General features: G+C 42.7%; 2 protein-coding genes and 1 pseudogene across 13 annotated transcripts in view; all 3 read left to right on the top strand.

Moving 5' to 3' along the window:
- Window positions 1–6,243, top strand: part of LOC122689309 (zinc finger protein 665-like) — a 162,657-nt gene extending 156,414 nt beyond the window's left edge. For 11 of the 12 annotated variants that reach the window (XM_043895658.1, XM_043895685.1, XM_043895693.1 and 8 more), the window contains one exon: window positions 1,863–6,243. In XM_043895658.1, the coding sequence (XP_043751593.1) occupies window positions 1,863–5,542 (3,680 nt within the window). In that variant the 3' untranslated portion in view covers window positions 5,543–6,243. The remainder of the gene's footprint in view (window positions 1–1,862) is intronic. The other variant, XM_043895701.1, reaches the window with a different exon arrangement.
- Window positions 1–17,842, top strand: part of LOC122689701 (zinc finger protein 347-like) — a 109,853-nt gene that overhangs the window by 51,902 nt on the left and 40,109 nt on the right. The window lies entirely within an intron of this gene.
- Window positions 14,843–16,578, top strand: LOC122692844 (annotated as a pseudogene).

Raw genomic sequence — 17,842 nt, 5'->3', positions numbered from 1 at the left:
ACAATCTGTCATTTGACTCCTGTCAATTTTGTTGCTTGAATTTGGGTAGCATGTGATGAGGTGTTTCAAAGGGATTTACTTCGCCTTGTTCCCCTCCTGTGGTAATTCGTGCTGTTAGGTGGCATAGACTGTTGTGTGTTTTATAGAAAATATCAGAAGTTACTTTTTTTTTTTTGCTGTGCCACATGGTACTCTGGTTCTTAGTTGCCCGTTCATGGAGAGATTTTGTGCCCCCTACAGGGGAAGCACATAGTCCTAACTACTGGACCACCAGGGAGTTTGCCTCAAAGGTTACTTTTGCTTAAAATATATGTAAGTTTTCAAGTTACATTCCTTTATCTTCATAACAGTATGTTTAAAAATTTATTAAAATTTATTTGTTTTTATCTTCGGGGGCTTTTCTCTACTTGCAGCGAGCAAGGGCTACCCTCTAGTTACAGTGCCTGTACTTCTCATTCTAGTGGATTCTCTTGTTGCAATGCATGGTCTCTGTGTGTTTGCTCAGTAGTTGTGACTCCCCAGCTCTAGAGCACAGAATCATCACCTGTGGCCTGCAGGCTTAATTGTTCTCAGGCATGTGGGAGTTTCCCGGATCAGGGATCAAACCTGTGTGCCCTGCACTAGCAGATGGATTCTTTACCTCTGAGCCACAAGGGAAGCCCCAAAGATTGTTCCTTTACATGTATGTTGGAGCCAATGAACTGGGTGAGTTTAAGTTACTGTGTAGGTACGGAGTTGATGTATTGAATGATCATTGTATAAGTAGAGAATGTTTCACATATTTTTTGTGTTTTAAAAATGATGGTCTTTTTGTATTACACAATATAACTGACATTAACCACTTGTTAATGTCATAAAATGCTTATATATCTATCTACTGATAGATTTCTAAGAGGTATTTAGAAAAGTGTTTATTTTTTAATTTTTTAAATTATTTTAGGGAATTCTCTGACAGTCCAGTGGATAGGATTCAGTAGTTTCACTGCAGCAAGCCTGGAGTTAATCCATGGTCAGGGAACCAAGATCTCATAAGCCACATGGTCCAACAACAACAAAAATTATATATATATATATATGCATATATATATATAGTTTACAGAATTTTTTATTTTCTCAATGCAGTATTTGTTGAACAGTTTCTAACTGCCTTTTTTGTTTTTACATTATTCATTAGAATGCTTCTTTTGCATTGTTTACCATTCCAGTGTATTGCCTCTTTGATGCTTGTTTGCTCAGTTGCTCAGTCCAATCTGACTCCTTGTGATCTCAGGGACTGTAGCCCACCAAGCTTTCCTATCCAAGGAAGTTTTTTCAGGCAGGAATAGTGCACTGGGTTGTGATTTCCTGCTCCAGGGGATCTTTCTGACCCAGGGATTGTAGCCCCCTGTGCCGCGTCGTCTGCATTGGCAGGCAGTTTCTTTACCACTGAGTCACCTCTCTAGTCCTGTATGTTCTTCACCATTTAAACATGTATAAGGATGCATAAAGTGTGTACAATATACCATTATTTTCTCCTCAATTATGAGAGAGCAATGTGTTTAGGACAAAGTAGGATGGGCTTTGAGGTCATGGTGGGGAAATATGTTTTCTTTGTGAACTGACATGAGTTTGCATTAAATGAATGTTTTCTGATTGTGTTTGAAACTACACTACCCTAAAATTAATTTGAATTGCATATGATCACTCCTTTTTAAAGAGTTCTATTCCTTTAGTGTTGTATAGTTTTAAGATCATCATTGCGAAGATTCATAATTTTTTTCAGGACGAATATGACTCATGGTATAATATCATGTGTTCAAGAAGAAATAATTTATTTATGAATTGTTACTAATAGAATACCTGTGGTTCTTTATGTCTTGTAGATATGTCTCACATAGATAAGATCAAGAAATTACAGGCAAAAGTAAACAGTGGTAAAGGGGAGATTTTTCAAAGAGTGATGTTTGGAAGAGCTGAACGCCTTGAAATCAAAGATTTTCACCTGAGGGACATCCAGGAAAATATACATGACTTTGATTGTCTGTGGACAGATGATGAAAGAAATGACAAAGGAATGTCTACATCCCATAACAAAAACCTCACTGATGGAAGATATCATCCTAGTAGAAGTGATGTAGGAAAGAGACCTTTTGAGAGGCACGGATCAAGCTTTCAGAAAAAATTGCAGGTGGTACAATCTGAAGGGATAATTTCTGAATGTAGTCAAGTTGTGACAAATGTCAGGGCCACAGGTTTACCACCTCAGAGAACTCGTAATGTCTGCAAAGGCTTTTCTCATAAACATGAGAATGGTGTTATTCATCCTTCAGAACTGTTACCAGACCATGAAACACAAAAGAAAAGACCTTACAAATGTAATGAGTGTGACATAACCTTTCTTCGGGACTTAGAACTCACTGGACATCAAAGAATCCATACAGGAGGAAAACCATATAAATGCGACATGTGTGGCCTGGCTTTTAATCAAACTACAAAACTTGCAGTTCATTGGAGAATTCATACTGGAGAGAAACCATATAAATGTGATGTATGTGGCAAGGCCTTTAATCAGTCTACACATTTTGCAGTTCATCGGAGAATTCATACTGGAGAGAAACCATATAAATGTGATGTATGTGGCAAAGGCTTTAGTGAAACTTCAAGCCTTGCAGTTCATCGGAGAGTTCATACTGGAGAGAAGCCATATAAATGTCGTGTCTGTGGCAAACCCTTTAGGTCAAATTCAAGCCTTGCAGTTCATCAGAGAATTCATACTGGAGAGAAACCACATAAATGTGATGTATGTGGCAAAGGCTTTAGTATAACTTCAAGCCTTGCAGTTCATCGGAGAATTCATACTGGAGAGAAGCCATATAAATGTGATGTGTGTGGCAAGACGTTTACTCGTACTGGACATCTTGCTGATCATCAGAGAGTTCATACTGGAGAGAAACCATATAAATGCGATGTATGTGGCAAAGGCTTTAGTATAAGTTCAAGCCTTGCAGTTCATCGGAGAATTCATACTGGGGAGAAGCCATATAAATGTGATGTGTGTGGCAAGGCGTTTACTCGTACTGGACATCTTGCTGTTCATCAGAGAGTTCATACTGGAGAGAAACCATATAAATGCTATGTATGTGGCAAAGGCTTTAGTGAAACTTCAAGGCTTGCAGTTCGTCAGAAAATTCATACTGGAGAGAAACCATATAAATGTGGTGTGTGTGATCACTGCTTTCAACAAAGTACACACCTTGAAAATCATCAGAGAATTCATACCGGAGTGAAACCATATAAATGTGATGTTTCTGGAAAGGACTTTAGTCAAACTGCAAGCCTTGCAGTTCCTCAGAGAATTCCTTCTGGAGAGAAGCCATACAAATGCAATGTATGTGACAAGGCGTTTCGTCATACTGGAAGCCTTACTGTTCATCAGAGACTTCATACTGGAGTGAAACCATATAAATGTGATGTGTGTGGCAGGACTTTTAGAGTAAATTCACACCTTGCTGTTCATTTGAGAGTACATACTGGAGAGAAACAATATAAATGTGATGTATGTGGCAAGGCCCTTAATGAAGCTGCAAAGCTTGCAGTTCATCAGAGATTCCATATGGGAGAGAAACCATATAAATGTGATATATGTGGCAGAGCCTTTAGTCAAGCTGCAAATCTTGCAGTTCATCGGAGAATTCATACTGGAGAGACACCATATAAATGTGATGTGTGTGGCAAGGTGTTTACTCGTACTGGACATCTTGCTGTTCATCAGAGAGTTCATACTGGAGAGAAGCCATATAAATGTCATGTATGTGGCAAGTCCTTTAGTTCAAATTCAAGCCTTGCAGTTCATTGGAGAATTCATACTGGAGAGAAACCATATAAATGTGATATATGTGGCAGAGCCTTTAGTCAAGCTGCAAATCTTGCAGTTCATCAGAGAATTCATACTGGAGAGAAACCATATAAATGTGATGTATGTGGCAAGGCTTTTAATCAGTCTCCACATCTTGCAGTTCATCGGAGAATTCATACTGGAGAGAAACCATATAAATGTGATGAATGTGGCAAAGGCTTTAGTGAAACTTCAAGGCTTGCAATTCATCGGAGGATTCATACTGGAGAGACACCATATAAATGTGATGTGTGTGGCAAAAGCTTTATTGAAACTTCAAGCCTTGTAGTTCATCGGAGAGTTCATACTGGAGAGAAGCCATATAAATGTGATGTATGTGGCAAAGGCTTTATTCAAACTTCAAGCCTTGTAGTTCATCGGAGAGTTCATACTGGAGAGAAGCCATATAAATGTCGTGTCTGTGGCAAGTCCTTTAGGTCAAGTTCAACCCTTGCAGTTCATCGGAGAATTCATACTGGAGAGAAACCACATAAATGTGATGTATGTGGCAAAGGCTTTAGTATAACTTCAAGCCTGGCAGTTCATCGGAGAACTCATACTGGAGAGAAGCCATATAAATGTCATGTATGTGGCAAGTCCTTTAGTTCAAATTCAAGCCTTGCAGTTCATTGGAGAATTCATACTGGAGAGAAACCATATAAATGTGATGTATGTGGCAAGGCTTTTAATCAGTCTCCACATCTTGCAGTTCATCGGAGAATTCATACTGGAGAGAAACCATATAAATGTGATGCATGTGGCAAAGGCTTTAGTGAAACTTCAAGGCTTGCAATTCATCGGAGGATTCATACTGGAGAGACACCATATAAATGTGATGTGTGTGGCAAGGTGTTTGCTCATACTGGACATCTTGCTGTTCATCAGAGAGTTCATACTGGAGACAAACCATATAAATGTGATGTATGTGGCAAAGGCTTTAGTGAAACTTCAAGCCTTGCAGTTCATCGGAGAGTTCATACTGGAGAGAAACCATATAAATGTGATGTATGTGGCAAGGCCTTTAATCGGTCTACACATCTTGCAGTTCATCAGAGAATTCATACTGGAGAGAAACCATATAAATGTGATGTATGTGGCAAAGGCTTTATTGAAACTTCAAGCCTTGTAATTCATCGGAGAGTTCATACTGGAGAGAAGCCATATAAATGTGATGTATGTGGCAAAGGCTTTATTCAAACTTCAAGCCTTGTAGTTCATCGGAGAGTTCATACTGGAGAGAAGCCATATAAATGTCGTGTCTGTGGGAAGTCCTTTAGGTCAAATTCAACCCTTGCAGTTCATCGGAGAATTCATACTGGAGAGAAACCACATAAATGTGATGTATGTGGCAAAGGCTTTAGTATAACTTCAAGCCTTGCAGTTCATCGGAGAACTCATACTGGAGAGAAGCCATATAAATGTGATGTGTGTGGCAAGGCGTTTACTCGTACTGGACATCTTGCTGATCATCAGAGAGTTCATACTGGAGAGAAACCATATAAATGCGATGTATGTGGCAAAGGCTTTAGTATAAGTTCAAGCCTTGCAGTTCATCGGAGAATTCATACTGGGGAGAAGCCATATAAATGTGATGTGTGTGGCAAGGCGTTTACTCGTACTGGACATCTTGCTGTTCATCAGAGAGTTCATACTGGAGAGAAATCTTAAAAATGTGATGTGTGGCGGCAAGTACTTTAGTCAGACTGCAAAATTGTTCTTCATTGGAGAATTCATACTGGAGAGAAACCATATATATGTGGTGTATGTGGCAAGGTGTTTGTTTGTACTGTTAACCTTGGTATTCATCAGAGAGTTCATACGGGAGAGAAACCAGATAAATGAGGTATATCTGGCAGGGCTTTCAGTGTGAATGCAAACTTTGCAGTTCATCAGAGAATTCTTACTGGAGAGAGCCTTAGAAATATAAGAATTGTGACAAACCATTTAGGCACAGTCATCCATAACATCATCAGGCAGTTCAGACAGTAGAGAAACCATATAAATATGATGTATATGGCCGGTGCTTTACTTGAAATCACGAACTTAGAATCCATCGGAGAGTTCATACTAAAGAGAACCATTAGAAATGTGACAGTTGTGAGAAACATTTTATTAAAAAAATTTTTGTTCTTAGTATATATTTCTACAGTTTATTAAATAATGACACAAGATTTATGCCACATTTTCCAACAGTGTTTAAATAAAGAGTTCAAAATATAAAGGCTTATGAAAACTTTTATAGTCTTTATATAACAATAAACACTATTTCTGGTGTATGAATAAATACAGAAAACAGAAGCCATTCTTTATATCACAATCAGCCAAACTTAGCCATCAATGATTATACAAATCCACAAGCAAACAAACAATAAAAACCCCCACTTTCTTCATTTGGGTTATGAAAGCTAAAAATCCCTTTACTACATTTAACAATACCTAAGGGGATGGAGGGAGGGAACTTATAGTCACAGCCTGGAGACAAGGGGACCAGATCTCCCAGTCCTTCAAGTTCTTCCTTGGTTAGAAGCTTCAACAACTGCATAACTCTTTCAGGGAGGAGAAAAAAAAAAATCAAAACAGGTTAAGACTCGGTTCTATAAGGTATTTATAACAAATCTGCACTGAAGAAATACAACATTTTTGTCTTAAAAATGTGCTTACCTTTTACATAGAGGTTTGGTTTTCTTTTCATCCTGGCATGAACATGAACATATTGGAATAAACTGATATAATGAGTAGTGCATGACATTCAGTCTTTTCACAGTCTTCAAAATGAACTCACTTCTACTGTTTTACGAATTATCTGTACACTTATAATGTTTTCTACATTAAAGGAAAAAAAAGAGTGGCTCATAAAAAGTCATCCTTTAAACTCAAGGAACCCAAAAGTGAAAGCCTTTCTATATAAAGCCCTTACATCAATGGAATGTTCTGGTAAGAAGAGAAGTCTCCTCTCTAAATATATGGTTTAGTACAAGGGACGAGGCCTGAAGAAGTTCAGCTGTCTAGTATCACACCCGGAGCTGGTCAGTGAGAACTAGACTTCCATCTGAATATTGAAGTGATCAACACCTACTTGCCCCTCTGACCTCCTCCTTTCTTGTCTTAGCTCTTCCTTTTGGAACAGAAATCCTGCTTCACAAAATCTTGTTTTCAAAGTCAGCATTAATATAGCAGGCAAGGTGAGAGAGGCCGGGAGAAAAACTGCCCAATCCCCAAGAAAAATCTGCATGCCTTCTATTCTGCTTCGAAGCAGGAAGCGGTCCAGGGGCTGGATGGACTAGGAACCTGCATATACCGCAAAGGTGCCTGTCCTGGAGCCCCAGTAAGTACGTATTTACTGTTATTCTGTGAGAAACATTTTAGTGCAAATGTCGTGAGTGGTACAAAGCCTTTAATCAGTGTTCAGGCCTTATAATTCAGAGTTCATATTGTATAGAAAACATACAAGTGAAATGAATGTGGCAGAGTTTCTAGTGCATGTTCAGCATGAACTGCCCATTAGGCAGTTCATAGAGGAGAGGAACCACATACATGTTATTTATGTGGCAAACCCTTCAGTCACAAGGAATGACGTTGCAGATCATCTGAGAATCCTTACTGCAGTGAAAACTTACACATGTAGAGAATGCAGTAAAATACATCAACTTTTTGACCCTCAGAAAATTCAACCTGAAGGAAAACTACACAAATGTGTTAAGTGTGGGAAAGCTTTGATTCTGTGTTCAGCCCTAAGTCACCATCAATACTTTTTTTTTTTTTTTTTTTGCAATATTGTGATGGTTTTTGCTGTACATCTTGAATAGGCCATAGGCGTACATACATCCCTTCCTTCCTGAACCCACCTCTCTTGTCACTGTATCCCTCCAGATTGTCACAGAGCACTTCCTCACACATTAAACTCCCACTGGCTCTTTTACATATGGTAATATATATGTTTCAGTGCTAATCTCTTAAATACTGCCATCCTATTTCTTTTGTATATTTCAATAGTTTTTCCTTAGCGTTACGTTTTCTATCCACATGTTATAACTCAGATCTAATTTAATTTACATTTCTTTCCTGCCTTCCACGAACAAATACATAAATCTGTGGGTTATTTTTAGTCTTTTGTAACATTATAATGCATGTAGACAATGACAAGGAACATAGTAGGTGCCCTGTAAATGTAAAGAAAGACAGTTCCTTTAAGACTTGAGTTCAGTTAGATAGTACACATAGAAATATTTATAGTGCCACGTTGATAATTTTGGTGAAAACAAATTCTAGTGTCTTAAGACTATATTTGACAATGTGCTTTGTTGTCCACAAGTGACAGATCTTTCAGAAACAGACAACAAAGACATGAGAGAAAATATATTCAGTTTTTCAACAAGAAGTAAATTGCCTAATCACCGTCAAGTGATCATATAGAAATTTGACATTCCATTACATTGAAATATTGGCTTAAGTATTATATATTATGATGTAAACAAGTTTTTCTCATATAAGTTTTTGAAGCTTTGTCATCATAGGCATGGAACGGAAACTTTTATAAAGAAGAATACATTTCTTAGTAAAAGTTTTGTCTCAGTTCAGTTTAGTTCACTCGCTCAGTCGTTGCCGACTCTTTGCAATCTCATGAATCACACCACGCCACGCCTCCCTGTCCATCACAATACTCCCGGAGTTTACTCAAACTCATGTCTATCAAGTCGGTGATGCCATCCAGCCATCTTATCCTCTGTTGTCTCCTTCTCCTACCCCGAAGCCCTCCCAGCATCAAGGTCTTTTCCAATGAATCAACTCTTCACATGAGGTGGCCAAAGTATTGGAGTTTCTGCTTCAGCGTCAATCCTTCCAACGAACACCCAGGACTGATCTCCTTTAGGATGGACTGGTTGGATCTTCTTGCAGTCCAAGGGACTCTCAAGTCTTCTCCAACACCACAGTTGAAAAGCATCAGTTCTTCGGCGCTCAGCTTTCTTCACAGTCCAACTCTCACATCCATACATGGCCACTGGAAAATCCATAGCCTTGGCTAGATGGACCTTTGTTGGCAACGTAATGTCTCTGCTTTTTAATATGCTATCTAGATTGGTCATAACTTTCCTTCCAAGGAGTAAGTGTCTTTTTTTTTTTTTTTTTTTTGGAGTAAGCGTCATAACTTCATGGCTGCAATCACCATCTGCAGTGATTTTGGAACCCCCCAAAATAAAGTCTGACACTGTTTCCACTGTTTCCCCATCTAGTTCCCAGGAAGTTATGGGACTGGATGCCATGATCTTAGTTTTCTGAATGTTGAGCTTTAAGCCAACTTTTTCACTCTCTCCTTTCACTTTCATGAAGAGGCTTTTTAGTTCCTCTTCACTTTCTGCCATAAGGGTGGTGTCATCTGCATATCTGAGGTTATTGATATTTCTCGTGGCAATCTTATTTACAGCTTGTGCTTCTTCCAGCCCAGCGTTTCTCATGATGTACTCTGCATATAAATTAAATAAGCAGGGTGACAATATACAGCCTTGACGTACTCCTTTTCCTATTTGGAACCAGTCTGTTTGTCCCTTAATCATCTTTAAAATTTATCTTTGGCTCTGCTGAGTCGTCATTGTGCTGGCTTCTTTGTCTTTTTGCAGCAATCGGGCTGTGAATTCTCCACAGAAACTTGGATGGGGTATGGTTGCAGACTGGCATTCTGAAGGTTCTTTTGGTCGGTCCAGAGGACTCAGTGTCTGTCTGTTCTATGGGCTGAGCTGAGCCTCTCTTTGCTGCACGTGGACTTTCTCTAGCTGCAGCAGCAGAAGCGACTTTCTGGTTACTTGTGTGCAGGCTTCTCAGTGCTGGGGCTGCTGTTGTTGCAGAGCACAGGCTTTGGAGCACAGGCTCAGTACTTACGTTGCATGGGCTTAGTTGCTGCGAGGCACGTGGCATCCTCCCACACCAGGGATCAAACCCGGGTCCTGTGCATTTGCAGGTAGATTATTTACCACTGCACCACCAGGGAGGTTCTACTCAGTGTCTCTTAAGTGGGCGCTATGTATAATACACTTCCAAACAAAATTGGGGTCATCAACCAATAACTGGGAGATCTGAAAAGCAGGAGAGACTCCCCCAAACTTATCTGGCCTTGCTGAAGACGTCGATGGACCCAAGAGACTCTTCCTGAAATCCCAAGGCTAGACTGTCCAAAGCACAGTATGGTGCCTGCTTTTCTCAATCCGGCATTCCCCTCAGGGTGCACTCAGGGCCCCTGCAGTGACTAATAAGCTTGATCCTTGGAGAAGTGGAATGTCAAGACATTTTTCTCAGAAGTGTTTGTATGAAGTAGCCCTTTCTAAGAGTTTTGTGTTTCACATTCTAGCTTGTCATCACTACACAAAGCCAGTCCTTGTTTACTTAAACTGCTTAAATTAATTCTAATTGCAGGAATATTCCTGGGTTCAGCTAGCACCCCACTTCCATCCCCACCCCACCAGCACCCCACATCAACCCCCACCCAACCCCAACCTGGCCAGGAGACCAGGTTTCAGTTCCCAGTCGTCTGAAATCACTTCAGCCTCATCAGCAGGACTCCAGGTACAGTTTGGTTCCGTCTCTCAGTCATGTCGGACTCTGTGACTCCATGGACTGCAGCACGCCAGGCCTCCCTGTCCATCACCAACTCCCAGAGTTTACTCAAACTAATTGTGTCGGTGATGCCATCCAACCATCTCATCCTCTGTCATCGGATAGGCAGGACTTCAAATGTTACGCCAATAGCTTCTTTCTTCCCATTGTGATTATCCCACAGAATTTTAAGGTTTTATTAAAAATGTTTACAGTTACTTAAACTAATGAGCAATCAATGCTGCAACACAAGACGTGAAAGACTCTCAAGTACTGCTTAACTCTGACAAGACACCTCTGGAACCAAAAAGAGGAACAAGCAGGTAGGCTTTCGCGCGCCCCCGTCCGGGCCCGCTGGACCCCGCCCCTCACGCGTCCTACGGAGGCCTGTGTCCTAGGCTCCGCCCCTCATTCTCCCTTTCCTCTGGAACCTACTGCTTGGGAATCTCTGGTGTCTTCACTCGAAGGATGTTTGTTTACAGCAATTCCTGAAGCCGAGACTTGGTAGGTGTGGTCTCCCCGGGAATAGTGAGGTACTGTTTTTTTCCTTTTTAGTCTTGTTAAGCTCCGCTTAACTCTACTCTGTATCTGTGGTCTCCGGTGACTTCGGACCTTCCTAATCCCCAAACCTTTCCTCCTCAAGTAAATTCAGTTGTTGCCTTGAGAGGCCCGTGGTCTAATTTCCTTTCAGTGTAAACTCCTGAGGAAAACATATATCGTCCAAGAAATATACAGTAATTTATAGGGGGAAAGTCATTATAATTGATGCATGGCACTTGATAATTTTGTAAATATACCAAAACGCTTGTTCAGGAACTAGCTGAGAATTTAATCTTTGCAACTGGTGGTGGAGCTGGAGTTCTTTCTTGAGTGTTAGGGAGTCGCATTACTGTCCTTTTCTGGTTTATATGACCAGGGTCATAAATTGACTACAGAGACTCTTCATTTTAGGAGGTTATTTTTAGTGATGCTGGTTACATGTATGAGCTCTAGAATCAGAGAAAAACATAAAATGGTCTCTATGCTCAGAGATTTCCAAGGCTTTGAGACCCCATGGAGTGTAGCCCGCCAGGCTCCTGTGTCCATGGAATTTCCCAGGCAAGAATACTGGAGTGGGATGCCATTTCCTAATCCTGGGGATCTTCTGACTCAGGGATAAAACCCCCATCTCTTGCATCTCCATTGGCAGGAGTATTCTTTACCACTGAGCCACCTGGGAAGCCTCTTTGGTCTGATACTAGTGTTTTTTTTTTTTTTTTTTTAAAGTTTGTAGGTCTCCAGCTCGATCTTGAGCACCTTGTTCTCCCGCCCCCGCCCTCCTGGCACCCGCCGGCTGGCTGGGGAGGCGCTGGCCGGGCCGGGGCGGGAAAGCCAGGCCAGCCTCCGCACCAGCCGCTCGCCAGCCGCACGTGTTCTGGATACTAGTGTTTTATTTGAATTAAAGAAGTGAGTTTTGGTTGGTAGTTTTCCAGTCAGTGAGACCCAGTGTGGATAATGCTAATTTATGGACTGCTGACAAGTACAGTGGAAAGTGGTGTATATAGTGGGAAAATATCTTAAGAGATTCGAGAATCTGAAGGCATTTGAGGGGTAATTTTAGATTTTGTGCCTCAAGGTTGACTGTCAGTGCTACACTAAACCTAAGATGATTATGTGGGGCAGGTGGACAAGGAGCAGTTAGCTTCAAATAATGAGGCCTGGTTATTTGTGGGAATGTTGTTAGTGGAATATTGTCAGAGATAAAGAATTGGTTGAAAATGCTTCTAGCTAACAGACCTTTGATAGAGTTGAGTAGATTTGGGTTGTCTTCATTAATTAAAATTAATCGGAGAAGGGAGGTTGTCCTAGAATTGTGAAGTCAGTGACATGAGTGTTGTACAGAGCTGTGTCGGATGTAGAGTCAGGGTTATTAATAGGCTCAGGTCTTGGTGTGCAACTTGTGGGCTGATTGGATAATAAGACCTTAAGGATAGAATCCTGTGAGGATTGTTTTTCATGTTAATGGGAGACTCAGAATGAGGGCTGTATTGAGGAAACGCATTGCTTTCAGCAGTTTATCTACTCAGAGTGGGGGATAACTGATTTTACTGTGGTTAGAGTGGCCAGAAGCTTTGGAATCTAAGGGGCTATGAGGGAGGCCCCCCTTCCGAAAGAGCTGGGGTATCTTCCAGTTAGCTCAGTCAGGGACAACAGGTGGCAGTGAGATTGGGGCCTTTCTCAATGACTTCTCAACTGAGCCCAATTGAGCCAAATCTCAAGGACCTTTAAAACTTTGGGATATCCCCAGTTCCTGGCATGTTCTCCCAGGAGGGCCAGTTTCTTGGTCTCCATACTGAGTGCCCAGTGCCTTTGCATTTGTGGCTTGTGTGTTTCTCTGTGATGTGCAGGCCCAGTGGTCTCTGCTATTTAGCCCTGTTGCTCAACAGAGCACAGAAAAGCGGTGACAAAATGTGGAGAAGTGGAGAGGAAGCTATCGGGGGTCTAGGAGAGGTGTGAGAGGAGGCAAGTTTCGGCCTCTGGATGAGCCCTCTGAATGGTGTAGGCATGTTGCAAGCACAGTGGTGTGACCCAGTTCAAGCTCGCTCTGCTGCCTGTGAGAGAGGCCAGTGCTTCCAGGAGACGACTTCTTGAGGCAAACAATGGGACTTCATTTTGAAAACAAGCCAACCAAGAAGATGGCTAACTAATATTTCAAAATGCCAACTTGTTGGTGTCTGGATGCCAGATTCTTTCATGACAGTAGGGAAAGAAGCAGTGAGGAAATAAAGTCAGAAGGGAGGATCCAGAGGGAGAGGCAGTGGGGAAGTAAGGTCAAAAGGGCCATCCGTCTTGCAGTACATCTCAGGGACAGCCAGCCTTCTGTGTTCATCTCTTCTTTCCTGCAACCATTCACAGGTTGAGAGGTCAAAGTATCTCCCTGTGAGCTCAACAAGGCACTTTAGTTTAACAGTCAGGCCAAGAGGTAGGGTCCTCTGAGGCCAGCCATTATGGATGATTACACTAACCACAGCAGTGAGAAGCAAGGCAAAGAAACCGTTCCAACTTGGAATCACAATTGGTCTTCCCTGCAACAGTTGTGTGATGTTGTGTGGAACTCTTGACAAGGGTGGTCTCAGCTTTGACTGGAGGACCTGGATGTGGGCTCATAGCTAACTGTGGATTGCCTGGAAGGGTGGGCATGCCACAGTGTCTTAGCTCAGTTTCCCTGGGACACAGATGCTGTGACTGAAGTTTGCATGCGTTGGTTGATTGGGAAAGTCATGATCACACCTGAGAAGGAAGGAAGAAAGTGGAATTGGGAAGAGGACTGTTACCCTGCAGTGTGTTAGAATCAAGGCCTGAGCTGAGCCCACAGGGAGGGATGGGTGCATTGGTCCTGGAGGTAGGATCCAGACGGTTCCCCACAGCATTGACTCCATGCAGTGGGTTTTGTGATGTTTTTTGGAAGAGCAAGAATCATTATGCAGTCTGTAAAATAACTGTTGCTAAAATCCCCGAGGGGTTCCCTCACAGCTCAGTTGGTAAAGAATCCCGCCTGCAAGGAGGGAGACCTGGATTCGATCCCAATACCTGACCATCTGAGCTGTCTCTTGAGAAACCTGTATGCAGGTCAGGAAGCAACAGTTAGAACTGGACATGGAACAACAGACTGGTTCCAAATAGGAAAAGTACGTCAAGGCTGTATATTGTCAACCTGCTTACGTAACTTATATGCAGAGTACATCATGAGAAACCTCAGAGACATTACTTGGCCAACAAAGATCCATCTAGTCAAGGCTATGGTTTTTCCAGTAGTCATGTATAGATGTGAGTGATCAACGGTGAGGAAAGCTGAGCACCAAAAAATTGATGCTTTTCAACTGTGGTGTTGGAGAAGACTCTTGGGAGTTCGTTGGACTGAAAGGAGATCCAACCAGTCCATCCTAAAGGAGACCAGTCCTGGGTGTTCATTGGAAGGACTGATGCTCAAGCTGCAAGTCCAATGCTTTGGCTACCTCATGCGAAGAGTTGACTCATTGGAAAAGACCCAAATGCTCGGAGGGCTTGGGGCCAGGAGGAGAAGTGGACAAGAGAGGATGAGAAGCCTGGATAGCATCACCGACTGGATGGACATGGGTTTGGGTAGAGGACAGGGAGGCGTGGCGTGGTGTGATTCATGAGGTTGCAAAGAGTCAGACATGACTGATCGACTGACCTGAACTGAACTGACTGATTGCTCTTCAGATTTCTTGATGTTAGTTTAGGTTGCTCAGGGAACTCTTATTGTTGGACTTTTATGCTCTGTTACTTAACTGTTTGATTCCTTAGGTTCAAAGGAATTTGACTTGACTTTACCCCCTCCTCTTTTAGTATAAAAAGGGACTGAGTTCCAACTCGGGTAAGATGGTTTTCGGGGTACAAGTCCACCATATTTTCGGTTTGCTGACTTTCGGAATAAAGTTGTTATTCGTGCCCCAACGACTTGTCTCTCAATTATTGGCCTGTTGTGTGGAGAGCAGTAGAAGCTTAGAATGTGTCCTAAAGGAACAGTACGGTTTTCATCAATTTGTAAAGATGTATTGCTCTTTTTGACCACATGATGCAAAGAGCGGACTCAATGGAAAAGACCGTGATGCTGGGAAAGATTGTGGGCAGGAGAAGAGGGCGACAGAGGATGAGATGGGTGGATGGCATTACCCACTCAGTGAACACAAGTTTGAGAAAACCCTGGGAGATAGTGAAGGACAGGGAAGCCTGGCGTGCTGCAGTTCATGGAGTTGTAAAGAGTCAGAATCGACTTAGCAACTGATTAGTGAAAATTGCTCTTTTTAAAGCAATGGTTAGTAAAATTTGTCAATTTGAAATAGAAAAAGCAAAAGGTACTGACGGAGGATATCACATACCTTAGTCGTCCAGTCTCATACTGTAGGTTTTGACCTTGTGTCTCTGGAACTGAGCCATGTGGAGTTTGCCCTTCCAGGTGAATGAGGAACAAAGAGGAAAAATGTTATACAGGATGCCACTGTAAAGTGGAACGTTTTCCCCAGGGATAGTTTTGTATTTCTTATTTTAGTTTGCTGTACAGAGAGAAATCCAGAAAAATCTCTTGTTTTCTTAAGATGCTTAAATTATTCTAATGGGAGGAAATGTTTTGCATTCAATTGCCGTCCAACAGGAACTTTGTGGAGACCCAGGGTCCCAACCCCTGAATTGCCAGGAGCAGGACAGGGAAGAACCTGCTGACAAAACCATTTATTTATTTATTTATTGCACTTGAAAATATGTGGGTTATTTTCAAATACCTGTTGGTATTGATTTCTCACATAGTTTCACAGTATTAAGAGAAGAGGCCCTGTATGATGTCAATACCCTTTATTTAGGCCATGAAACTTTTGCACTTTGTTTTACGTCATGTTCCAGTGTCTCCTGGTTAATAGTCTATGGGAACTTGAATAAAATTTGTATCCTGCTGTTGTGTGAAATTGTATAAGTCTTAATTATGTTGAATTGGTTCACAGTTGTTTTCAGGTCTTCTATATCCTACTTTCCTGTCCATTTGATTAATTTTTGAGAGTTTAATATTGAAATTCCACCTAAAAATCTTAATTTGTCTACTTAAAAAATTATATAGTGGAACTGCAACTATTTTCAAAGCCTCATGTAAATGTGTTGTCATATTTTAATAATTTCAAAAAATTTTAAACAGGAAAATAAAATCTTTATTGAAACTTTTCTACTTGTTAGGAGGAAATATCCTAGTTTCCAACATAACTGGTCTACAAAGTTAGAAGCTTTTGCGTTGAAAGTGTAAGGAGGTAACACAGCGACCTGGCAAGGCCGGCCGCCTCTGCCAGCGTGGCGGTGTGGAGCCCCGCCGCAGCAGCGCCTCTGGTCCCCGGAGCCCGCCAACTTCCTCTTCTCCACTGTGCCCACTGCATGATTTCCTCGCATTCCGAGGGGGAGCGCAAAGTGACCCAAATCCTCAAAATTTCCAGGAGGCTGTGGGGGAATGTATAAAATTCAAATTAAATCGGAATAATTTAAGGAGAAGAAAACTGTCCAGCAGCCAACAGGCACTAAAAGAAGAAATCAAAGGTATGCACGGATTGCAGGCTTTCCAGTCTGTCCCCAAACACTGACCATACCCTGGCTGCTTAGATGTTGTTGGTAAAACAGTGGATGAATCTTACTAACAGGGGCTTCCCTTGTGGCTCAGCTGGTAAAGAACCCGCCTGCAATGCGGGAGACCTGGGTTAGATCCCTGGCTTGGAAAGATCCCACGCAGAAGGGAAAGACTACCCACTCCAGTATTCTGGCCTGGAGAATTCCACGGACTGTACAGATCATGGACTCGCAGAGTCGGACATGACTGAGCGACTTTCACTACTACCACCGTTCTTTCCTCAACGTATGACAAGAAGTTTATTTTGTTCATAGACATTTCCATATTGTAATTATAGAAGAATATGCTATGTATTTAGATGTTAAAGGCAACAGATTAAAAAAATCAGGCTGTAATTTATGGGGCCTCACAGGACTGGTAAGGACCTCCCGGCCCCTTGCCCCGCCTGGCCCTCGCTCTGCTGACCTGGACCCTCCTCGCCGTGCCCCTCGCCTGCAGCGATCCGCCCAGCTCCCGACCCGGAAGCTCCGCCTCGGAATCCGCGCGTGCGTAGGTTTCCTGCGGAAGCGGAAGGCTGAGAGAGAAGGTGACAGGTCGGCCATTGAGTTTTTTTCTCCTAGTGTAAACGTGTGCCGCGCGCTTCGACGTCCTACCCGCCCTCGCCATGTCCATCTTCAGAGTCCGGGTGGTTCTCCGCAAGTAATATCCCAATACCCCGCCCTCCGCCCCAAATAAACCGAGAGGTCGCCGTTGCAGGTCGAGTATTCGAAATCGCTGTGAGGCTTATCCTTGCCGTTTGCTTTTCGGTCTTCGACCCGGGAGACAACGCCTTTCGGGATATTTTCCTGCTTTAAGCTTAACCGTTAGTACCTACGCCTGTGCCTTGTAAAGTCCCCGGGCGCGAGGTGGATTCGGGCACGCCCACCTCCACCGCCTCACCCTGTCGGCCCCTGGAGGTCGCGCCGACAGCCCGGCTCCGGGAGAAGCCGCGTCCTCTCCTCGGTCCTGGGATTCTGGAGAGCCCGCCCGGCCCCCGAGACCCCCTCGCTCCCAGCCTGTCTGCCCTCGCGTCTCCTCAGGCCTATCGTTCTGCCCCGCAGGCCTCCCTAGTCAGTCCGTTTTCCTCAGCCCTGGGCTGGACGTGTGACACCCAGTGTTTTTCCGTCACGAGTCCGTCTCGTTGGAACATGTGCTCTTTTGATAGGCGGGCGTTTCATTTACTCATCATTTCTGTAGATACATGGGCGAGGGGAATCAGAGGAAGCAGTTGACTGAGAGTG

Source organism: Cervus elaphus, chromosome 4 (genome assembly GCF_910594005.1).
Source record: "Cervus elaphus chromosome 4, mCerEla1.1, whole genome shotgun sequence".
NCBI classification, from domain to species: Eukaryota; Metazoa; Chordata; class Mammalia; order Artiodactyla; family Cervidae; genus Cervus; species Cervus elaphus.
Note: the sequence above shows the minus strand (reverse complement) of the source record. Positions and strands in the feature narration are given on the sequence as shown.